General features: G+C 49.3%; 1 protein-coding gene across 4 annotated transcripts in view; it reads left to right on the top strand.

The window, feature by feature from the left end:
• The window catches only part of LOC113203901 (mucin-5AC-like), a 142005-nt gene that overhangs the window by 81066 nt on the left and 35757 nt on the right, over window positions 1-25182 (top strand). For 2 of the 4 annotated variants that reach the window (XM_026418834.2, XM_026418835.2), the window contains 2 exons: window positions 1493-1534; window positions 8807-8865. In XM_026418834.2, the coding sequence (XP_026274619.1) occupies window positions 1493-1534; window positions 8807-8865 (101 nt within the window). Of the gene's footprint in view, window positions 1-761; window positions 906-1492; window positions 1535-8806; window positions 8866-25182 lie in introns of all 4 variants that reach the window. The other 2 variants (XM_052269532.1, XM_026418836.2) reach the window with 2 other exon arrangements.

Raw genomic sequence — 25182 nt, 5'->3', positions numbered from 1 at the left:
CCTACCCTCCCCCAACTACTCGCCTTGGTTTGGCTGCATCAATTCATTTCTCTGCAGGGGTGTGGGCAACTTTTGACCTACTTCGGCGAAAACACTTAACAGATGGACTTTAAGCATAATGCACTTTTAATTATCAAAGAATTTCATCAATCACTGATGAGGACGGGAACGGGAGAACATAAGATGAATTATTGCCGTGACAGAAAATATTCTTCCTCTTTAAAACGCGTCTTGAACTATCACAAACGATGGGGATGTGGCCATAACGATGTTTTGGGTAGAGGGGGGCGCAGTAGCAGTGCGACAGAGAGAGAAGGGGGAAGTCCAGCGTCCGTCCGGCCGGCAGCCCTGAGAAAAAGCAACAGATAGCATCAACGAGGATTTACGAAACGGCTGCAGTGCCGGTGAACAATGCTCCTTCAAACAGATGACGCGCAGCGGCAAGCCGGTAAAAGGAGGAGGAGAGGGAGTGGGGTAGGGTGGCAAAGTGCGAGGAGGGAAGGCCTGAATCGAAAGCCCAAGTATACTACTTCCCTTCACCTGACGACCTCACAAGCACGTAGTACGACGGGAGGCCGCGCACTCTTGCTTCAGCACGGTTCAGGAGCAAATTGAACAAGAAAAAAAAAACATTCACGTCAGTCTAAACGACTGCCTAAAACTGGAGAATGAATTTTTAATGCTTCTTTATGAACACGCAGGCACATATGCCTCTCCATACCGCACGCTAATGTATTCTCTCTTTTTTCACACGCCGCCAGCCAGGATTGTGTCAAATTGTGTGTGAGCGGCGGTTGGGGCCGAACAGCCTTCATCCTCGAGCGGCTTCAACCTGGAACCACCTTGGTCCTACCTCAGAGTCCAGTCGTGACCTCAGCAACGCACGAAACTGTACAAAATTGCGGGTGAGCAAAGCTTGGTTTTGGCTGCTCAACACTGTGAATTATCAATCGAACATTAAGTAGCGAAGACAATTCTCGAGGTGACGCGTGCAGACCGTAGGTTATCCAGACTTCGTGCCCGTAGATGGCTGACCGGGATAGAGGCGGTCCACTTTGGTGACTGGCACTGGCAGTCCACTTTAGAGATTACCGTCTGCTTGGCGCTAAACGAAGATACTTTTGTTCACAGAAAACGTCCAAAATGGTTTTGTGTATCTTTTCGAGGGGTGTGTTAATGGGACCGTATGTGTTAACCGAAAAACTCGGTGATAAATACTAATTTTTGCGATTCAAACACGAAATAGCGGTGCAGTTTTTAAAATGATGTCTGAATGTTACGTGACGTCTTCGAACATATTGTGCATATACACACAATCGCACAATTATTTCCCCATGAGGAATAGCCGTCAAAGCAAATTAGAAACGGCTTCATTTTTACGCCTCTTTGATAATTTCTTCATTGCTTTAATAGCTTGCACGCTTTTTGAAGTCTCACATTGTTCTGAACATCGTATCACGAAAAATATCTCATGTTGTTTCTTCGCTCGCAGGTGCCGCGCCGGGTACGAAACAGTTCCACACGGGCCCAGGAAGTAAGTTTCTAGATGAGAAGGGGGATGGAGAAGTACTCCTTTGAGCCGGCAGTTGCTAAACAGATAACCGAAATGATTGTGTGACAGCGCATGGTAAAAATGACGTCTTGGTTTCTAAGCAGCCAGAATCATCTTATGCAAGGAGTACAGGGGAACTTATTGTGTTTTTCCAAAAGTGCTAGAAAACCATGGTGTCTTTTTTATCGTGTGCCCAGTACTAGTAAGTGGTACTGTGGTACTGTAAAGTACACTGTTAAATTCCTGCAAAGCAATGCTTTTCAGATGTTTTAAAAATTGCAAAGCTTTTGAATCCGTAATTGGTCTACGCAGACATTTACCAATGTATTTGGAGGAGAGGCAATAGCAAAACTGCATATCCCTAGTCCCTTTCCTTCATATTTGGGCTAACTCGCATCTCGCTATATTTTAGACAAACTCACTACAGAGAAATTGTATGACCCTTCTGGACTTTGGTCTTCACTTAGCCCTAGCCCGATGAGAGTTGCATTTGTGATAAATCGACGCGTCCTAAGAACAAAGTCTGATCTGTTTGCGCGCCCGTCAACAAAGTCCGATCTTTTCGCGCGCCCGTCAACAAAGTCCGATCTCTTCGCGCGCCCGTCAACAAAGTCCGATCTGTTTTTGGCCGCGCTCTGCATCGCTGGTTTAGTTTATTTTATCTTAACTAATATTGACAATATACAAACAGTAATGACTGCTATGTGATCCTAAGAGATTGAAGAATAGCTGAGACCGAAAATGTTAAGCAAAGGTACAGAAACAGAATTGTCACAAAGCTCCAAACGTCCGCCTCCCGAGCGCGGCCAAAAGCAGATCGGACTTTGTTGAGCGTCGCACAAACAGATCGGACTTTGTTGACGGGCGCGCGAAAAGATCGGGCTTTGTTGACGGGCGCGCAAACAGATCAGACTTTGTTCTTAGGACGCGTCGAAATGGTCAACACCGCCGGGCGGAGACGTACTGACACTGACACGTGCCTATCTGCAATCGGTACTGTTAGCTACCGCTGCCCTCGGCGCACGCAAAGCGCACTGGAGCAACCCGGGCCAAGGCGACCACCCGGAGGCAACCTCAACACGAATTTACACGGTGAAAACATAGACTGAGTTTTGAGAGAAATTTGGGATACTTCGAGTAAAACGAGTGCCGGACCAATACCACGAAAATGACCATAGAATGTTATGGTAATTAAGTATGAAGAAATTTCACACACTCAGCCTGTTACTGACATTTTGAATATATACAGACAAGTTGTTTGCACAGCGGTTACTGCCGTGCAAAAGTAGTACTCATGAAAGTTCTGGTAATACTAGCAAATATCGTTCGCAATTCAGATTGCTTTGTAACTTGTAAATTAATCACTATGTGTATGAAATTTGTATGTAGTAGTGGCAATTTTATGAGCATTGGTGATGTGCAAAACGACTAGATTGTCTGTAGCCGGCTGAGAGTGCAGAAATGAAACGTGCTCTATTTTGTTCATGCTGGGGTGCAGTACACCTCGAAGCAACGTTGCAATGTCTGTATTGATATAGATGCCCAGCGCTTGGGAAGAGAACACGTTTATCCAGACTTGTGCCATCCGCTTATCTTTCGCCGATGTCATGCTTCATATTCTGAGTGGCACGTTATTGGGCCAATCGGGGCAGCGCCTCGCGCAGACTAGTGGTGTAAATCTGGCGTGATTTACACCTGCGCGGGAGTGAGAGAGAGAGAGGTGGGGGAGTACTGGAGCGCCCTGACCCACACGGCACAGCGGCCCTTGTCTGTGGCACTCCCACCCCCTCTCTCTCTCTCTCTCTCTCTCTCTCTCTCTCTCTGTCTTGTAGTGGTCACGCAACGCCCCCGCCTGCTAAGGGGCCCCCCTTCCCTTCCACCGCCTAAGGGTCGGAAGGGCGAGCAGGAACCTTCCGCTCTGCTCACAGCCCCGCCCCGCCCCACTCGCCTTGCCCCGCCCCGCCAGGCCACGCCACGCTAGCCGTGGGAATGCCGCTGGGGTGCCCCCCGTCAACACCCATGTGAGGAAGGGGAAGGGAGGGGGGAGGTCTCATTTGAATATCTCGCGCGACTTCAACGCACACACGTGTAGAAGGGTATCAGCCCGACACTGTAAAGCCAGGCCCCAGATCAGCGCTCAAACTTTGCTGAAATTTTCATGACTCGCCCTGAATCTTTTCTTCTTTAGTTGTCTACTACCGACATTCGGTATTTACATTCTATCTAGACCTAAGTTATTAGGAACGCACCAAACTGAAACTGACTCGCTCCATCTTAATGCATTTTTTAAAGGGATGAAATATCTTCTAAAGAAAGAGTGAAATAGTGGCACGGCGCGGAGATGACAGCAAAAACATGTATTGTTGCATCTTGTGGTTGCGTTGCTTCCTGTGCGGATTATTATGACGGGGATCCCGACGGCGCGTCTAGCTCGTCGTGCAGATGGATGCGACAAATGAGCATCGGAAACTGAAACTACCAGCGCGGTACGGCGCCGAGCTTGGGCCAGGCCCGGGGTGCGACTGCACCGGCGACCGCGGGTGAAGGCGGGGAGTGGTCATCTTGGAGACACCCTGGAGCCTGTGCTGTGAAGCAGGGTCCAGTAGGCCCAGCCTCACTCCCGCACGGAGAGAGATGGGAGGGAGAAGGAGCGTGCGTTGCGAAGAGGACCGGGGCCGCGTCCGAAGAGCGGAGTCATGAGTGCAGCGCACGCAGCCCGGCGCGGGACGTAACCAAAGCCATCAGCCTGCTGGGGACCGTCTTCTCTCTCTCTTCCTTCTGCCTCGCAAGCGCACAGCTTTAAATCACTCGGAATGCGCTCGGTAGATAAGACGGGCGCGCGCCGGGTCGCCCATCGTGATCCACTTTCACCGAATATATTTGCAATGTTTTCTGAGTAATAGTAAAACTATTGCTTTTCGCGGCGTCCCCAATTTCACGTACCACACTTTAAAATCTGTCGTCGCCAAAATATTCTAAAAACGAAAGTTAAAACCAGAATTTTGCTATTGCATCGGAAAAAATATTCGACTAGCCCTTGATCCTGGGCACAGCTGGATATGTGTCCGCTTTTTGCAGCGCCGTGCAAGTCAGGCAACGTTAACACCAGAAAGACTGAAACATTGTACCGAGAACAGTACTTGTTCTTTTTTTTCCCTCGTTGAAAACGTGCGTCTTTTTATTTCGGCACATTCCAGCAGGACACGGCGCCTGAGATACTCGGGGTAGGCCACCCCGCAACGCACGCATGCACTGCAGAAAAGATATTGCCTACCTATCAGGCGCTACGAGAGCGTAGACGATGGCTCTCGTGGGCTGAAGTTACGTAGTTGTAGTTTCGCTACGACGAAGGACGGACGGACTTTTTAAATGGTACTAAACGCTCTACATAACTTCTTAGCACAAAATCAGTTTTGTCAAATTTTGTTCTGTTTTACGTCTTGCCTGTTACTGCTTGCAATAAATAAACGAGATACGTGTAAAAACGTGACACTTTCCTTGACACTCGGCGGTGCAGTATGCCTTTGTAAACAAAAGCAAAACGGACATGTTAGGCGGGCAAGCTTGTGTCGTCAGCAGAGTAGCTCTTCCGGCGTGCGGCGCGGCGCTTTGGCGGGGGCGCGGTGGGAGGCGGCGGCGGGAGGCGGCGGCTGACGGATGGGCGGCGCGAGTGCGTTCATAAATTACCTCGGGGACGTTTACGGGGCGGCCGGGGTCCGGTGGCGGCAGCGGCGGTCACCATACCGGCCGGCGGCTGATTCAATAATCGACAGCTCGTCCCGTTGTGCGCCTCGGACAGGTGTGGATGCCGCGGGACGGGCGGGCCGGGCCGCGACCGGTCGGAAGCTAATCAGACTTAAAGAGCGGATCCTCGGCCGATCTAATAACAGGCTGCGCGGGGTCGGGCTGCATTACGGGGGATTACGTGGCAGTCCTGGGCGGCCCAGCGCAGCCCCGCGCAGCCCCCACAGCGCGGCCGGGGGCCTCCGCGGGGGCCGCCAGGGGCACAGGGGGCCAAGCTTCCGGAATAAACGAAATAACGGGAAAGAGGAGAGTCTACCCCGCTTTTGCGGATAGTTGTTCACGGCTCTTTCCTGCTGCATCTCAGAGTGCATCGCGGGACTACACGCCACACATCTGCTGTTATATTTGCCAAAACACTAATATTACTTACAACAATAAAACGTGTCAAGACAACATACTTTATTGTCAAGGTTATTGTGAAATTGATTTGCATGTTGTTGGGCGTTATCTGCTGAGCAAGTCTTTGGCCGTCTTGATGGCATTAAATGCTCGGCCAATGCTTCTAACTCTCAACACTGATAAACCATGTGTGCAGCAACTGCTTATCAATTGTACATGTGCATGCAACTGTTGGTACGAGAGTTGTGAGGAGTTGCACACTTGGACGCTTTCGTGCCTTTCTAATATGGCCATTAAGATTTGGCCCCATTTAAAGGCACTCCTACCTCTGTTCTCCCAGTGCAGTTAATGTGTGTGTGTATGCTCTGTCAATTCAAATGTGTACATGGTACACATTAAAGAAAGTGTACATGTCATGTATGCTTTAATTAATGTGTACTATGTACTCATTTGAGTTGACAGAGTGGCTGAAGCCTAAAATATTTTGAGGGTGGCGTAGCTCTTGGTTTTTAAGGAGTCGATACCCCATATGTAAAGTCACTCACTCCCACCATCTCAGCGGCTGGGAACATACTCTTACCGCGTTTGACTCTCCCGACAAGCGCTCTTTGCGGGAAGCCTTATGGTTAACCGCTTCAGTCGCTCTTTCACCGAAATGGTTATATTGGTGCCATTCGAAAGAGGAGAAAATCCACCTGAGAGGATTTGTATATGCTAAAATGTAAATTATATCGATACTAATAATGCCTAAAAATGTAGTTAAAATATGCACTTTAGATAAGAAGATAGCATTTTCACTTCACAGTAGCCTGAAACGACTCAGTCGGCGAAGCGCCCTACGACCCGAAGACCTGGCCCGGCATGTGGAGGAAACGGTTCCGCTTTGTCGAGTTGGAGAGGCAATGAAGAGCGAGAGAGAAGAGAACACGATTTATAATTATTACTGCTGGCGCCTTCCAGTGACATCGTGTTGCAGTGCACGGCGTGTAATCGAGTAGGGTTCTGCTGCACTTCCCGTGTCGCGCTCGCCGACCTCCGAACGACCCCTCGTGTTCGCCAGGCGACGGCATATTCAGACTGCACGTTCTGCGCCACACAAGTGCGTGAATGTCGCACACGGCACTACCGGGCCGGCGCTCGCACTCCCGACACCCGCGGCGCAGTCATTAGGAGTGGAGGGGCGTGTGTGCGGGTGTGTGTCACAGTGAGTGACCCAGTAAAGTGTAAAGCTCCCTCACGTGCCACCGCTGTCGACACGGCGGCCCTCCCGTGGACCACTTCATTTGCTTTAAAAGGAATGTCGTCACAAGGAGTTTGTCATGTACTGTTAAGACTGCAAACTCAGCTGTCAGCTTTGCTCGCACAGAGGGATGAGCGTGCCATCAAGCACGCACCTGGAAATGTGCGCTTGTGAAGTCGGCTGCCTATAGCAACAGTGTTTCCGGCAGGTAGACTGTTGCTATAGCTGTAAACCCAGCAGTTGCACGCGTGAAGCCGGAATCCGAGGAGGCACAATGGCGATTTTGAGGGACGGTGGAATTCGGCAGCAAGCTCGACGTCGAAACAACATGGCCTTCCTCATGCAATGATATTATTTTAAAATAATTATCCTTGCCTCCTCAGACAAAATTTTTCCAAACGTGTAACTTTTTTTACAAAGCTGTTTGGAATACTGAAAGAAAACCAACTATGAGATATTTAGTGCATATGCAATGTTGCATGCTGGGTTCTGTGAACATTCCATGTAAAACGTCAGTTTGCAGGGCGGCGTTGTACTGATATGGAGAAACGATACTCAATGATTTTGGCCATCTTCTGAAAGAGGGCATTTCTCGTTTAGAAAAAAAAATACAGCCGACCATAATTATGGTCTTGAGAGACTTTTATTCTTCAGTAAATTTTTAACTGTAGATGCAGCTTCGGCGTGCCTGCCGGGTCTGAGTGAGCTTCTGGGAACACTCCCCGGAGTGTTGAGATAGGTCAGTCATGTCTCCGCTATTGACACACTCACACACTCGGCTAAGGCGAGCACGATTGAGCGTTCCTCGCTCGAGAAGAGTAGGGGAGGGGGTGACACAGAGCAAATGAAGGCACTGCTAGTGGGCGAGCGACTGAGAAGATCTGGTTTCTGGCAAGAGACTCAGCGGTGTTCTACTTTCTGCAGAAAACCTGAAAAAAAGTCAGCGCTTTAGAAAAAGCATACGTGAAGACGGTTGCTTCATGGGGTGGGCGACTTGAATTTTTCGTGTACACAGGAGTACGGAGTACACGGAGTACAGTCGGAGAACACTGAGTATTGCCGGTCGGAGCGCGCAGAGTACACCTGGAGTACACCCGGAGTACAGTCGGAGTACGCGGAGAACTTGCGACAAAAACAGCCGGAGTACACGGAGTACAGTCGGAGTACAATCGGAGAACACCTGGAGTACATTTTGGCCTGTACACAGGAGCCGCCCAGTCGTCCACCCCTCGGGTTGCTTACCATTCCAAGCGGTTCTTCTCATGGTGGACACAAAATAAGTATTAATCACGAGTATTCGCAAGTTGATGCGAGTGCATAGCGAATAATTGTGAGTTCGGTTGAGAAAATGATGAGTAAGCGGGGACTTTCTCGATTATTCCGCAAGTACTTGTGCTTGAAGGCACTAGTGTTCCGCGCATATTTTTACTTGTTAAGTTTCAAATATAAATCTTTGTATCGGTTCCCTATGATACAGTGCTATAGTATGTTGTGGAAACAGAAAAGTGCAAAGAATCTGGTCGTAGGCCGTGCAGCGTGAACAAGGTTAAAAACATAGATGCGGAATTTTGGATTGTTCTGAACGCACTGATGGGTGCGTGACATTTTGACGCACGCCCACACAAGTGCTCTCTATAGCTTTCTGCTGTGAAGTAGCCATAAAGCATGTAAGCTGCCACTAACTTTAAGACGAGTGCGTTTAACCAGTCGACTCCCGAGAGCGAAATGGAAGAATGTGGTTTGTGGATCCGTGTGTCCTACTTTGGCTCACAGTAGTAAAACCTGATGAGGGATTTGTTTAAAGTATGTGTTTTCTTTCAGCTTGTGCTTTATGGGATGTATTTAAGAGTAACAACATATTCCTGTTGCAGCTGCGGCGGCGTACTGGATGACACAATGAGGGGGTCTGTGATTCTTCTGCTGGCAGCCGGTAAGTTTTTCAGATTTACTGTATTTTTTAACAAGTTGTTTTAAAATAGCAAGTGTCCAAATAACTTTAACTTCAACAAAAGTATCTACGAGAATTGCTGTCGTTGAGGGATCAGGCGATGTCTTCGTCGTGAGTCTGTCTGTCCGTCTATCACAAACAGTATCTCCTCAATATGTGCTAGACTGATTGTGGAATGAGGATTTGTCTAAGAATCGATAATTTACGAGGGTTATGTTATTGACGATTGTCGTGATTTAAGGGACGGAAAAACCGGGCCAATCCCCCCCCCTCCCCCACACACACACGTGATGCTTGACCCAACCCTCTGAGTAAGGAGCTCACCCACCCACCACAGCTTCAGTGCCCAAAGGTCGCCGTCCGACTACCGTAACCGCAATCGGACAACACCTCTATGTTCTGGAGGTAACCCAAGAAGCGTCTGTGGTGCGCACCTTTCGGCAACAAATTGCAGACATGCGAGGGTGGCACAACCACACAGTGCGCACAGAGGAAAGCCACACGACATGTCCAATGACTTGTGTGTGTGTGTGTGTGCGTACACTCCAAAGTGTTTACAAGAAATTGTGCGTCGTGACTACCAGGCGTTTCGGGTTTTGTTTTGTAACTTATAAAGGAATTCATTTGTATTACTACTTTTATTTTACCAGATAACAGAAAGTTTTCCAATCTCTCGATCAATTATAGCACAAAACGCACTGTTACGAAATGTATCGGATGTTATGAAATTTTCTGAGTTTAGATGCGCGGCTCTAACTAATAAGTATGAAATGTCTAGTATGTTTAGTCAATAGTTATATAATTCCGGGTACTTGAAAAGATGTCCTGATTTGCAGTTTGGTTAGTGTATTTTGCCTTAAAGAACATCATAGGATACCATGATACGAAATTTATTATTTGCAAATTCGTTAATATTTTTCTCACCTAATTTCACAACGGGGAACCCTAAACTGTATGATAGTTTGCCCACTGTCTTGACCCAGCTGCACGCAACTAAATAGACCCGACCGAGGCGTGCGCGTAAACGCAGGGGCGTGGCTGGCGGAGCAGTGAGCGCGCCGGGCACGCCGTCTGACCTCTCCTCCCGAACCAACGCAGCGGCGCAGCACAGCCAGCGCGCCGAGCTATGCAGTACTAAACTGGTGACAAAAACAATCGGCTGGCAGTTAAAATGAAGTTGTTACTGGCGTGCAGCGTGACCTATTCGCGAGCGGGAACTGTCTCCTGACACTCACATGCTTGTAAAGCCATCAGGAGGGAGGGAGGGAGAGAGAGAGAGAGAGAGAGAGAGAGAGAGAGAGAGAGAGAGAGAGAGAGAGAGTGGCGTGGGTGTTGTTGGGACTTCTCGATCGAGATTTGTTGGGATGACACGGTCTAGCCTAGTCATCGCCGCCGATTGACGGAGGAGTCACCCCGTCGTGTTCCTCCCACAACGGCGTGCTTTACCGGCACAGCACGTCAGCCGCGCTCTGGCTTTGGGCGTGGCTTAAGTCCTCCAGGACGCGTTTGAAATGGTGTCAATGGTGACGGCCAGCACACTCTAAATCTTTTACAAAGAATTTGTTCGTATAATGCAAAGAATTCTGTGCAACCGTAATATACAAGAAATTTCCTTGTATTACAAGAAATTTCCTTGTATTACACAAAAGTTTTCTTTGTATTACAATGATTTTTCTTTGTATTACAAAGAAAATTTGGCTTTGTATTACAGTTGCACAAAATCCTTTGTAATACAAGAATTTTCTTTGTAAGAATTTAAGAGTGCAGACCGAGCAGATTTTAATGAGATATTTTTCGATATTGCTCGAGGTTGCGTGAGGGCCTTTGTCCTCTTCAAATTGATTTGAGATTAAGGCTCGCGAGTGCATTTCCGTTGTTAGTGTAGGAAGAGTCACCTGATGGATGACCCGCGCCCATTCATTACGTCCGTTATCAGGGCGTTACATCGCGAGCTGCGTGAGGAGAAGAGGGACAGGCAGGAAAAGGTCGGGCCAGCGTGTGATGTGTGCTGTGCAGGCGGGAGGCGGGGTGGGGCGGGGCGGGCACTTGCAGCACAGCTCAGCCATCGAGTGAAAATTGTGTGGCGCATAGGAGGGCGGCGTTTCGGAGGTTCACCCTCGGTGCAGTCCGTCATAAAGCACCAATCGGTTCTTTTTTATATTATGTTTGTTATTTTACTAAGGTTACCTCTATAGACGGACAGGATATATCATCGTAAAAAAGTAGATGTAGACTTTTCGAGAAAATTCCTTAAATCGTGTTGTAATCTTACAATTTAAAACTGTAACATTACAACCTGTACGTTTCGTCTGGGAATTCATCGACGAGCAACAATGAATGGTCTTTTGTAAATTGACAACATATTTTGAAAAACAGTAATTTACAAAATTTATCGTAAATTTACGAGATATTTTCTCTTAGTACAGAGTTACGATAAATGCAATTGCATTAATATAATAATATTAATATCAGTCATTAATGACCGATAAGTCGACATTGAACATATCAGTGTTTGAATTAACAGAAAAGTTGCCTATTTAATGAAACGCACTTTTTTCCACAAGACATGAAAGGTCTGTCTGATTCCACACTCTGTTGGCACTGAACAAACGCCACATTAGCACCAATCCCCACCCGCTGCCTCCCCGCCAGGTTGCGGCACGCGCCGGCTCAGCCCCCCCCAATTAAAGTATTCGCAACGAGAAGCGAGGTGTTGTTCCTCTAATCCCGAACGCGACGCGAAATGGAGTGAGTACTTGAGTAAGGCAGGTGCACGATCTGGCTTAAAATATCATCATTTGCTGTCGAAATTAAAGACAGGTGTCGCGCCTACTGTCGTGTGACCTGGAGACACGGCCCGTGCCAGCAAAGGCGCCCGGCTGACCCCGACCTGTATGGCATTCGGAGACACGTCGGCAAGCACGATAACCTACCCCGGTTATGCCCACAACCGTTCAGGCGCTTTTTTATTTTATTTCCGGCTGAAAGGATGTGGGAGGTGCAGTTGCAACTGCAGGGCATTTTAGTTCGCCTCTTACAACTGTTAAACTGTTCAAAATTGCAGAGTTTTGGAACATAGGAAGTGTATGGGAAATTACAAAATGTTTCGGAAAAAGAACGAGTTAAAATGAAGAAAAAAAAAAGTTATCAAACAACACATTAAATCACGCGTGACTTAAGACAACGTGAATCTTCCCAGTGTAACGTTTAGAGCAAGTTTAAAGTCGAAGTCGTTTTCATTTTGTTTGTTATTTTTTGCACATGTTATTTGCAATAATGTGATATGCTTCGCACAAGGCGTTGCGGGGCGCCGCTCCTCCATCACGACAGACACGCCATCTCATCCCTCGGTCCTTGGCTGAGATTACTTCCTCCATCTCTCGTTATTCACGACACGCGCGGGGCGCACGCGTTTGGGGAGGCTACACTGCTACCGAAGAGGTGAGGACATTATTGCGACACTTTGTCGAAGGCGACACTTTGCGTTGCAGAGGTGTCCGGTTTCACCCCGCGGCCCACGCTCCGGGCGTGAGATGTCAGCGCGGGAGGACAAGCAGGACCCAAACCTCGTCCTACTGAGCGCACCCTGTGGGCAACCTAATCACACCTACAACAACTTTACATATTTTTAAAAATGTGATTCATTGCACTCTTAAACATTATTTTGAAAATAAGGGAGAGATTATCAAAGTTAACTTGAAGGACAACTTTTAGTAGGTAACGACGTTCAATAAATCCGTGCACTTCAGGGGAAACAGCAAAGCGTGACCGCATTGTTGTCACTCTGCAATGAATGTGCAGTATTATTGAAAAACTAACCAGCGGTTCGGCTGAGCGTATACGTTACTATCATACGTCGTATTCGTTTTGAGATGAAAATGCGAAACCCTGCACCCAGAAAAATCGTTTCTTGAATCAAGTGTAAGACAACTCTTATAAATGTGCTCTTGTTTTTCTTCTTGTTACAATACCACGTGCACTTGTAACAAGAGCATTTTTCAAGTGCTGCTCCCAAGAGCATTGCCACTGAAATCAAGAGCAATTTGGTCCTGCTACCTGCGCCGATCTCGGGTCGCGTTCGGGACTACTCGGTCACACTCGGGTTGTGGTCGGGACTACTCGCATTCACTCGGGTTGCTTTCCTGACTACTCGGTTACATTCGGGTTGTGGTCGGGACTACTCGCATTCACTCGGGTTGCATTCCGAACTACTCGGTTACATTCGGGTTGTGGTCGGGAGTACTCAGATTCACTCGGGTTATGTTTGGACCTACTCGAGTACTCTCGGATTATCCTCGGCATTACTCGGTTACACTCGGGTTTTTGTCGGGACTACCGGTATACACTCGGGTGTGAGCTCTGCCTTTCGAATCCGATTCATACTGAAACTAAATACCAGGTGGCTGATTCACGCCGCGCACTTCTGTAGGTATACTGTGCCGCATGCACAAGTGCGGGCCGGCTTGCCTATCGCCCCTGTCCACGGTGCCTTACGAGCCGAGCGAGTAGGCATCCCGCCCGCACTCGTGCATGTGGTACAGCTACAGAAGTGCGCGGCGTGAATCAGTCACCTGGTATGTATGTAGATACGTCATCTTGCTTGTACTTGAGGGGGGGTGGCATATGCAAAATATTGATCCAGTTTCTCTTGTAAAAAGAAAACCATTACATTTTGTATGCCCGAACACAATCGGAGTCGATCGGAGTCATTGACCTCATCGCCCGGTATGGCGCGATATTTAAACACAAGGCGTGCCAAACAGTACTAAATATGCAGTCGGAGTGTCAAGCGACCCATCCGATGAAATCCCCGCCCAAAAACGTCACTCAGAAATTAAAAAGTAGTGAAAACTGAGACCAGCCAAAAAACGTCCTCCGCCATCTTGGATTTTTTCAGCACATATGCCCTACAGCCTGAACGGTGCGTCGCACAACCTTGTGGATAGTAGCGCTGAGTTCGTATAGTGCGATTTTGGGGGGGTCTATTAAAGTGAAAAAATCGCTAGGACCTACCCTTAACCAAGTTCATTAAACACCCCTCTTACCTGACAAGTATATTTTCCAAGATTATTTTTGTGCTAACAACGACCCAAGTTGGATTTTCTTATTTCAAGTACATCTGTTTCAATGCGAATTCCCAAGCATAATTTCTTCCAAAGCGGTCAAGTGCAATATCGCCTTGTTTAAGTTAGCGCTTTCAAGGAAAAAAATCTTGTTTCCAAGTGGATTTGTCCTTCGACCAAGTTCGTTTCGGCGTTGAATCAAGGACAAGGCATGCAAGATCAATCTTGACTTGATCGAATGCAAAAATGACCTTGGGTCATTTTAGGTACAAAATGAGCTTGCAACAAGTAAAATTTTCTTGTTCCAAGAAGCGATTTTTCTGGGTGTGCGCTCTGTGATGAGAATAACACTCTTTCATTGCGGGTGGTGAAGAACGTGTAAAAACTAACCTAGTTGAAAATTAGAATCTATCTCTTGCACTTACACTATAATTATTTCATGTCCCTGAACTTTCTTGGCACTTTTCGGAACAGCGCGCAGCAGCTCAGTGGGGGGAGAGTCGCCGGCTGCCGCGACTTCCCTTTTGCCAAATTCCCACGGGGTCGATCCTGCTGTGGCATCCGATGATAATTATCAAGGCTGATTACAATCGGGGCCGGGCAAGACCCACAGCACGTCGGGGGGATGGGGAGGGGGGGGGGGGGGGGGGAGATGGCACCGCTGCATCTCACCCCACCCCATCACTTTCACGGACCTGAGTGAGTGCGCTCCTGTGGCCTTTGTAGGCAGAAGACTCACCCTGAGCCAGCTGGACACTCGAGTGTGGCCGTTGTGGCCTGCGGCGGAGTGTGCAGTGCAGGTTACTGTAAACCGCCCTCTGTAATTTGACTTTTCGTTGCGTCTCGCAATGTCGTGATGCGAACGCTGCCACGTCCCGCCCGATGGCAGTAGCAGCGCTGCCGAATCATCCTCCCTGCGGTTTCAGCCCGTCTGCGGTGGCTGAGGCGGGTTAAGCGTCGCGCATGGCGTGTCTGTGCGGTGAGGGGCGGCCGGAATATTGTCAGCCAGCGCGCTGCAACTGCCGCTGATCAGTGGCAGTACCGGTGACAGCAGGAAGCTCCTCCAGCCGACTGCTGTCTCATTGACCCCCTACCTCCTCCTTTCCCCCTTCTACATGTCACCCAACAGCTGCGACGTGTGAATAGAAGTCCCCACGGGCTTTACCCTAACGAGTGTGAGAAGCATCCCATTCATCCGATGCTAAAGAAAGCTATTTAGTCGGGTTCTGGTTCTGTTTGCGCTGTTCATACTGTACCGCAAAAGCAATGATTCGCAAATAAATAGCAAATCAGACCTGTATATATTTCTCTGTCAGTTAAAAGAACAGCTGTTTAAAAATTTAACATACAATTACTGCTAAAGGACTGCAGAACTCAGTAATGTTAGGAGGGACAGTGCTTTGCAGCAGTTACAAAGAATCTGGAAGCTTTGCAATGCTAAGACTTTGCTTTTTAATACAAAAGCTTTCTATTTTTGTAGTTTGCAAATCACTTGCAAATGCTTTGTATTGCTAAGAAAATTCTTTGCATTACAATGCCTTAATCATATGCAGCTTGCAAACCACAAACTAATTTGTTTATAAGGATTAAACAGTGTGTGAGCGTTGATATATTGATATTGAGGATATTTCATATCTCTTTTTCGTGATCTTTTTCATGACAAATAAAACTATTTGAGGCTCCAGACATGAAATGCGGTTTAGACTTTCTGAACTCTGATGCAGTGCCTCAGCTGAGCTCAGCGGACGGCCAAGACGGCTCATTAGAAACGCCCGAAACGAACCAGCATGCGTTTTGTTCCTCGCAAATTATTTCAGTGATTTATCAGACCAGCAACGGGTGGGCGGGTTACGACATACGGAAATTGTACAGGGACTGAAAATACTCCCGTAAAAATAAACTACTGTGTTGTATTTTATTACAACAAATAATAGCAGTTATACGCAGATCTACAAAGGATACTTTTTATAGCACTATAACTTGAGGAAAAATGTTATAAGAAAAAGGAACATCGGACGCTTTACCTGAAATTCAGACATGTACTTTATTTCATTTTACTCGTTTCGCTCAGTGCGCAGGTGCCCGAAGGTGTTTCCAGCCACACATCTCGGTAGATAAGCCCCCGCGAGGTTTCTCCATGCAGCGACCATTCAATAACCGGCTGGAGAAAATGGTACCGGCCTGGAGCTGGAGACGATACGGACCGGCGTGAGGCATTTCCATGTCTATCTCTGTCGCACATCTCCCCTGCCTCCTGCCCGCACAGCACGTGCCGCGCACACGAGGCACTCTGTTCCTCGCCCTGTTCTCAATTGTTTACCAAAACCAAATCGTCAGTCCCAAACCCCGCCAAATAAAAATGGCTCTTGCTTGATCCGATTGGAGACACTTCTCAATACCCTCAAATTTTTTTGTACCTTCTCTGTAATCAAACAAATGATACAATTTAGTAAACTACCGAAAACCACACTGGTTTGTGAAACAAACCAGTTTCGCACATTTTCTGGAGATACTTGCAATCTTCGATTTGCAGTGTGCCTTTTAAAGTTTTAATCCCTAAGGAAGTAAATCTTGTGTACACTAGGATTCTATGATAGCTTACTCTTTATCGAAGCGTAGAGTACTTATGACGACTGACGACTAACGTAAATGATGCCCATGAACCAGCCATAGCCGCAGAACGGGAATTGCCAGGATAACTGATTATGAGCAGAGACGGCGGCGAGCCCAGCCCACAGGCAGGGCTGAGCGAGGCCTGGTCCTGGGGCAGGACGGGGTGTGGACGGATTGGGCTGGTCGTAAGTCAAGCATGACAGACGACGTCAGGAGATGAGCGGCCATCGCGGAGGGTGGTGAATCGTGCGACATCGACATCGTCAAAGTCGTATTATGATTGACGCAATAAGTTTGCTGAACAACTGATCTTCACACACGCGAAACAACCGGCGAGATGTTGGTGACGTGTCCGTGCGATAAACCTGCAGGCGAATCGTGCGGCCCGGGCCTCGGCCGCGCGCGCCGCCTCGCCGCCTCACTTTCTCGGATCATCTAGCAGAGCGACACCCCTCGCCTCGTGCTGCCTGCTGCCGGAGAGCTAAACTATTACTACAAGTCGTGTGAGGACGGGCGGCGCAGTGTCGCACTAGCAGGGAATCTAAGAAACGTGGCCACCGAAATGCGCCGTTTGTTGCAACCTAAAGAGGTAATACTGTAACATGGCAAAAACAATGTCTGAATATTGGGGGAATGGGGAAAACTTTTACGAACTCCCATAATTTGATGCAATAAACTTCTCGAATTTTGATGTAATATCAGACATTAGTTATTTATTTACTTACTTTGTTTACTTTTTATTCCTGCCACATTGTTGTATCTGTTTCCTTGCGAACGATCTGCCGGCATCTTTACAGAGTAGTTTCCGTTTGCTATAAATTAACGACGCACTGCGGCTTCCGCAGGCAGAGTGCGATGGAGATGAGATGGGGGCCCGAGAGTTGTGTGCGAGCGAGAAAGAGCGACGAGAGACGTCGAGACAGTAAGGCTGCGCTCTGAAATCGAGCAGAGCTAAAGATCTGCGCGCTGCCAGGATACGAAAGGAAACCTTTACGAAAAAAAACTGAACCCCATAAACGTATGTGTACACTCTTCTACTGTTATTGTTTTTTCCCTGCATGTGTTGGTTTTCTTTTTGCTTCAACTTATTTGTAAGCATGACATCGATTTTTACAATGTCTGTAGGCTTCATTTTATAGTGTAATGGATTTGTCCGTGTTATCCTAAGCTAATGAAAAAGGAGTGAAATGTGCCTGAAGCTACACGCAGACTTCTCAACCAGGAAACGTCACAATAGTGCGAATCAAAACTGCTTGAACTGAACAGCCATACAATGGGAATGTGCGATGCAGCGTGGACACTAAAACCTGTGTATCCAGTTCGCCTCTATTCTTTCGCAATTTTTTCTTGACTGATTGTGCCGACACATAGTCGTGATTTTTTAATTTATTTTTTTCGATCACTTCGAGTAGTTTGCTGCGCTGTCGTCCAGCTAATAGCACATGTAAAGCACATCAAAGCGCATGAAGGCGTTTGCATGTCACACGCTTTCTTTACATTTTTTGCGCTGTGTGCGGCGGCCACGTGCGGCACATTGTGTGTGCTGTGGTTCGCTTCCTCATGCCCAGCGCGGCCCGCGCCCGTCAGGCGGGGGCTCCGATATTTTTACGACGCCCTGCCGCTGCCCTTACGCCCACTAGCTCTGCTTGCTCTGCTGTTCCGTTTCTACGAAGAGCAGAGCCAGCGTCGCCCGGGGGTGATGAGCGCGAGGGCAATGATTTGCAGCGTTACATAAAAACTGAACACCGCAATCGACCTGTCCCTGGAGCTCGTCTGTCTGGCCATATCAGAAAATATGGGCCGTTTGCAGAAACAAATATCAGGGTGTCGTAAAAAGTTTAACCGCACCAAGAAAAGGAAGGCGATGCAGTTCCTTCTTCGGAAATATGGAGACATGCCTTATGCTATGTACTTAATAACAACTAAATTTGTTTATTTTTTTATGTGGGGGCTTTTTTTTCTACTCTAAGAAACTTAACACTTCGTATAAACTGCGAAACGAACCCTTCAAATGAAGAAAACTTAATTATTTATCTTAATGTATATGAAGTAGTCAACTTTTAATTTAAGAAATTTAGTTAGGAACGGCGTGGGTGAAAATTTTAATCGTCTTTTGTTTTTTGCGTAACGCATATTGGAAATACTGGAACAAAATACAAGAAAAAGATGGCTCTACCCCACCCCCCCTTTCCGGGGGCCCCGAGCGGTAAATTGCGGAGTTTGGATGGGATCCGGTGCTGGTGCTTGTTCGCTTAGACGGACTGGGGCGTAGATTGTGGGCTGTTGGGCTGACAAGGAGACTTAGGTAGGTGTCGCAAGGTGAGCAAGACTGAAACCTAGATTCAGAGGTCTTACTATCAAGGGTACGGCTAAAAAAATTCTAATTCTGTAAGAAAGTTTTCGTTCACACAACATACTTTTTTGTGCGCTTTAAAGTGCGGGAAACAGCATATCAAAAGATGGCTTTAATGTTAGGGGGTCTCCTTTGGTGAGAGGTCAGCCGGAACCCAAAGGGTCGCACGGTCCTTGCACCCGGACGTTTGGCGACACCGCCGACCCGGGTGAGCGTTAGCAGGTCTACGGGGCTACTTTGTCACTGAGGACGCTTTGGACCACATCGACAAATCCCGGATGACACCGGTCGGCGGCGTTGCCGAAAATATCAGCGAAACTCGTGGCGAACGTTGCTGTAAAGTTTCGGCTGCACTAACAAATGCTGCACTAACGCTGCATTAACAATTAACAAGAAATAATTCTTGCAACGCACGGACAAGGACAAAAGTATCAAATCTACCACTAAATATTCGATTTCAACTGTGCCAATTTCTATCAAATTAATGCATATTTTTCTTAGCGACTTGCAAACTATAGATCTGATTTATTTTGCCTCCTGCCTTTATTTGCTTACTTTGATAATTTTTAGAAACTCGAAGCACCCGCGGTCTGTCTGGGCTGGCTAAGCTGTCACTAAAGTCATCACACTCAAGCGAAAGCCCTCGCCGTTCGCCGTGATCCGGCGCACGTTGGGCGGAGCCAGCAGAGCCTGGGAGGGCGCCGAACGCCCCGGCGAACGCGTCGCCCGGGGCTCTGCGGCCCGTTGTCTCGCGCGCTCTTTCCGCGCGTCTAGCTAACAGTGTGTGCTGTGCAGCAGTACACCCTCACCCCTCTAACCGACTCAAAAGCTCAGTGACTGGTGTAAGACACCTTATAGCAAATCTCAAATGTTTGTTTGCGCTACGCCACATGAAACAAACACAAAATATCAAAGGGACGACCTTTTTCTTTCTTCGGAGACGCCAAGACTAAGCGTTCACCGCAGTAGGATCCCAGCCTTGCTCGCGATCACGTGACCCGATACGAGCGCTGGGCGACGCAGCACGACCGGATGTGTTTTGTTCCGGATCGAGACCAGCCGGGGTGCAGAGCGTAAGCATGAGGATGGGATTGGGGGAAGCGAGGCCAGAGTGGGGGAGGACGGGAGGGCAAGGCCGGGACGGGAGGACGATGATGGGAGCGAGATGGGTGATGGCACTCGCCTGCAAAAACGGACTCAGCCGGCGTGAAGCTCTCGGCCCGCACCAAAGCTAAAAATGTCACGGCCAGGCGAGGATTGCTCCGGTTATCATAGCACGGGCGATCAGAGCGCCTCTCCACCCCCCCCCCCCCCCCCCCCCCCCCCCCCCTCTCTCTCTCTCTCTCTCTCTCTCTCTCTCTCTCCAGCGGTTGAGAGGGAATTGGGGGAGGGGGAGGCTCCTCGCAGACCAGCGCCCAGACTAAGGCAATATCAGCTGGCTGCGAAATACTGGAAAAGGGATCTATCAAGCAACTGTCTCTTTCCAAGATTTGCTTTATAATTCATCTCTAGTCGGGTGCTGCTATCTTACTCAACTGAAATATCTGTAACCAACCGTTTCATGCATAAGTCCCTCAAAAAAGGCCGAAAATATGTGAGAATGTCAGAAACCTATCTCCTCGTACCGCACACGCGGCAAAACAATGGTCTTGAATAACAACACTCTGTAGCCGGAAACAAGTCCAGACAATGATGTGTGAGCGGGCTCTATATGTGAAGTCGGTGCAAAAGTGTTTCAGAAAATGTTGCGAAAAAATCAGAGAATAGAAAGGGCCCGCACTATTTTTTTTCTTTTTCGCGCCACTTCTTTCTTTCCTGTTAAACTATAACGCCATTCTTGGAGAAAAATTCTGAAGGACTCGGTCTGCTTAAGCGTCTCTGATAAATATAAGTTTTAGTCCATCAAGTGTGTAACTTAAACACTTGCAAGTGTTTTTCCAGTTTGATGTGCTCATACAATTTTTGCAACTTGAGGGCTGCGCATCTACAAGTGTTCAACCGATTGTGCAATTATTTAGTTGGATACGTCCCAAGCAGATTTACTTACGCCAAAAAGTATTCAACTACAGTTCTCTCCCTAGGAAGTTCAACACTTCTAGTAACGCAACTATCAACTTGCACTTTTGAGGTGCTCAACAACTTCACAACACGCTTGCAACGATTTAACAATTGTTAAATTGTTGGCGTCACACACTTTAAAGTGTTCAAGGGATGGACACTTGACTTATTAGTGATGGCGTCGGCCACCAGCTTCCATACGCAGCAAAACTGATGGCTGCATTTTTTTTCGGCTTCCCAAATACGGGTCCGTTTCCAAATCGCGTATCTCGAATGGATTTGAATAAGTAGAGAGATGAGAATGGGCAGCATTAGTCTGGCTGGTCCCTTATTGATGTGCGGAGACCTAAACGCCGGGGGCAGGCCGGGCGGGGCGGGCGGCGCCGCGCTCCCGACACGCAACACGCACGCGGCGAGACAATGGGCCGATACCGCTCTGATGGGGACCGCTCTGTCTGACTGTCTGCCGCGAGCTGCGGGGCGACGGCCGGACAATGCATCAGTGCCTTATTGCCCAATAACACTCGCGGAGTGGCATATCCGGGCCGACGCGAGGCTTCAGGTCATGAAACAGATCTGATGGGGCCCGCGCGGTTGTGGGCAAGCCCCGCGGGCGAGGGGGGCATCACTTCAAAAACGGAAGTCGAAAGGTGACTCAAGGACTGCAAAATGACTGGACGACGTGACTGAGGAATCACTGAATTTGACAAGAGCAGGAACTGGATCAGAGGTAGAAATTTTGAAGGATGTAAAGCACGTGATATTCTCGGATATTCTGCAATTTTCATTATATTTCGAAGTACTTAAATAAGTCAAGTCATACGACTTTTAGACTTTTCTTTTCCTGTGACTGGAAAATGACAAGATGTGACTATGAAAGTGACTGGTGGCTGGTCAGAGAGGCGTTCACTGACTGGCCGAAGTGATGTCCTCCGAGGGACAGCCGCCCCGGCAGAGGCCTCGCACCTCGTTAGCCTGCCACGGCGCCTCGCCCATCGATCTTGATGTAAAGCGCTCCATTATATTACTATTTCAGAGAAAGCACCGCCGCGCCGCTCCCGGAGCCCCTCCTCCTCTTTTACGAGCCGCTCGAGCAGAGCGGCGGGGATTGGAATCCACCAGCACATCGTAAAAGCAATGTCTTTTGCGGGGGAATTAGGTCCCCGCTGATAAGGAGATAAGGGCGCGAGTCATTTGAATCATCCTGCTGCCGCTGCCGCCGCGCCGCTTCCAGGAAACACTGCCTGGCGCGACTCTCCATCCTCGCGCGACTGTAATTCCCCGCGCGCGATACGGGCGGCGGGAGATGCGCGCCTGCAGATTGTGCGTCTGCTGCGCTCTGCACTTTCGGTAGTGCTTGTGGGAGGGGGGGGGGGGCTTCTGATTGCGTGCGGGCCACCAGAGCACAGGACCAAACGGGCATGCTAATAGAGGCCCGACTGTGCGAGCCTTGTGTGTGTGTCAAGGCCCGTGTGTGCTTGTGAACAGTGGACACTACCATGTCGTGGTCGGGGGGTTAAGACATTGAATGAATAAGACGACTCCCAAACGGGGAAGCGTGATTCATATTTTGCGCACACCTGCACAACATGGGGCACGCATTGTCTGTAAACCGTGATACCCTTTCCTTTAGTTTGCTTACTGTGCCGCATGCAGGGGGCGGGCGGGCTTGCCTACCGCGTCGCTCACCACTCAACTCTAAGAAAATGAGTGTATAAACCATCCAAAAAAATCACCCAAGAAAATCGGAAGAGAACAAAATCAGAAAAATTAAGGTAAAATGAGAAAAATCGAGGAAAGGCAGAAAAAAATGTTGAACATATTGTGAGGTACCCCTGGGGTTTGCCCCTGTAGGGGCTTATCCCAGCAGTCGATTTCATCGCCGGGCCTGACGCCCCCGCCGTCCCGCGCCCCGCCGGCGACCCGACTAATAATAATATATTTCCGCGCGCAGCGTGGCGCCGCCCGGCGCCGCCTTGTTCTCTGTGTTATTGGAGCAGACTCGGTGTTCCCATGAGCCAGAGGCACGCAGGGCCGGCGCGGCCTGTTCCCGCGCGCGCGCGCGCGTGTGTGAGTGAGTGAGTGAGTGTGTCGCTCTAGTTGGGCGGGCTGCTCCGCGGGGCTCCGGGAGGCGGCAGCTGATCCCTAATCCCGTGCGGCGTTACCCGACTGCAACAGGTCTCCACGCTTCCCCCACCCCTCCCGCTCGCTCGCCGTGCTCCCTGCCGTGCCGTGCCGCCCAGGCACTGATTTAGGCGCCCAGCCGCCCGCGGACATGAGGTGACTCGTGTTCGCCACGAGAGCGCCTTTTGGTCGTTGTAAAGATCACACCTTCAAATACCGACGCACCGCGAAAGCTTTCGGCTGAGCTGCAGGCGCGCGGCTCCGTCCACCGCGCCGGTAAGAAATCTCCCAGCTACGTCCAGGTGCCTTTCCCAGCCCGCCCACACCGCGCCGGTGGTCTGCCTTCTCTCTCTCTCTCTCTCTCTCTCTCTCTCTCTCTCTCTCTCTCTCTCTCTCTCTCTCTCTCCGCTACGGTGTCTTTCTCTCTCTCGTTGCGAACGCGACCCTCACTTCGCGCGCCAAAAACAATGCAGTCGCCATCTTGGATTTTCTCACGTTTGGCTGACACGAGAGAAGGGGAGGAGGGCTTTCCTCACAACTTTTCGTACCCTTTTTTTTTTCATTCTTCTGCTTTGCTTCCGCCCCACGCGACAGGCGCCGGGGGTCGGTTAGGGGTCGGTACAGGTCGAAAGGTGTAGGCAGCACAATATGTTCGGGTAGAACGCGCGGCACGAAATGGCAAATTCTTAAAACTACAATTAACGTTTAATTCTGCTTTTAAGAATAGTTTGTAAACCTGACAGTTGCTTTCGTATTATTTTGATTTTTGATTTGAAATCACACCCTGTTCACACTCCAGGAAAATCGTTTGTTGTTTACAAAATCATTCCTAACAGTTCAGGGTTTAGTGAAAGCCAAGTGCTCTTACGTTCGTAGGTTTGGGTAAGACTGCGTGTGCTCGCGTAGATAGGTTGGGTTTAGTTAGACTGCGCGTGCTCGCGTAGGCAGGTTTGGGTTAGACTGCGTGTGCTCTCGTATGTAGGGTTGGGATTGGCCTCGTGTGCTCGCAGGGTTACGTGTCGCCCGGCGCGCGCGCCTCGGGATTAGGGGTTCATCTGTTACGTCAGACTGAGGTGCTGGAGTAAGGTTAGGGCGCTCCGGGCTCGGCCGAACTCGGGGCAAGGTTGTGTGGTGTCGGCGAGGTTAGGCTAAAGGTTTTGCGAGAAAGGGGCGGAGAGAAAGGGTAGAGGAAGGCGATGGGGCGCGAGGAGGGGAGCTAGAGGGAGGTTACTCACACAGTGGCAATCAGAGACGCAGCCGCCGCTAACTTCGTCCACGTGCCCCCCCCCCCCCTCCTCACTTGACGTAACGGTCAGCACGGGCCGCCCAGCAGCGGCTGATGACCACCGCACAGCCACTTTCACAGACGGGTGCCTGGTGCGTAGCGCCAGGTGCAGGTCACACAGGCCGAGGTGCAGCAGAGGGGGGTACAGTACGTTTGGCCAAGTGTCGTCTGTAAAAACACGGGCCCCGGGCGCCCGCACAACAGTGTCGGTTGCTGTAAAACCCATTTAAAACAGTGTTGTCTATGAAAATATAGGGAAACATGAACCGAGGCACTTACACGGCATTTCGAAAGTGCGACGAAGACCTCACACGCACACGTCAGATGCAGTTTACCCCTTCCCCCTCCCTCCCTCTGCTACCGCACGCACCCTCTCTTGTGCACCCGTGCCCATAGGCGATGCAGAGGTGGGTATAGAGAACCTATACACAGAGGGGAAAGAAAAAAAAGACAACAAAATAGGTCCGCGATCCCGGTGGTCATAAAAGCCTTTGATGAGGCTGCCGCACTCCAAGCGGCGCCTTCCTGGACCTGTGCATGGAGGCGGCTGGGCCGGGCGGAGGCTCTTAGAAGCGCCCCTCGTGCCAGCCCGGTCAGCGGCGTCGGGTGTCTCGAACAATGTTATAGGGACGACCGTAAAAACGACGGCTTGATGGCCGAGTCCAGCCAGGAAGGCGCTGTTGGTTGTTTTGGTCGCAAATCGACCTGTAAGCCATCGAAACCTATCTCCCGACACTTCTAGTGGTATGACCTTTTAGGAAGCGGGGCTTTCTGAATCCATTGTACGGCACGCATCCTTGTAA

The sequence above is a fragment of the Frankliniella occidentalis genome, unplaced genomic scaffold, assembly GCF_000697945.3.
Source record: "Frankliniella occidentalis isolate FOCC.00 unplaced genomic scaffold, Focc_3.1 Scaffold94, whole genome shotgun sequence".
Classification (NCBI taxonomy): domain Eukaryota; kingdom Metazoa; phylum Arthropoda; class Insecta; order Thysanoptera; family Thripidae; genus Frankliniella; species Frankliniella occidentalis.
Note: the sequence above shows the minus strand (reverse complement) of the source record. Positions and strands in the feature narration are given on the sequence as shown.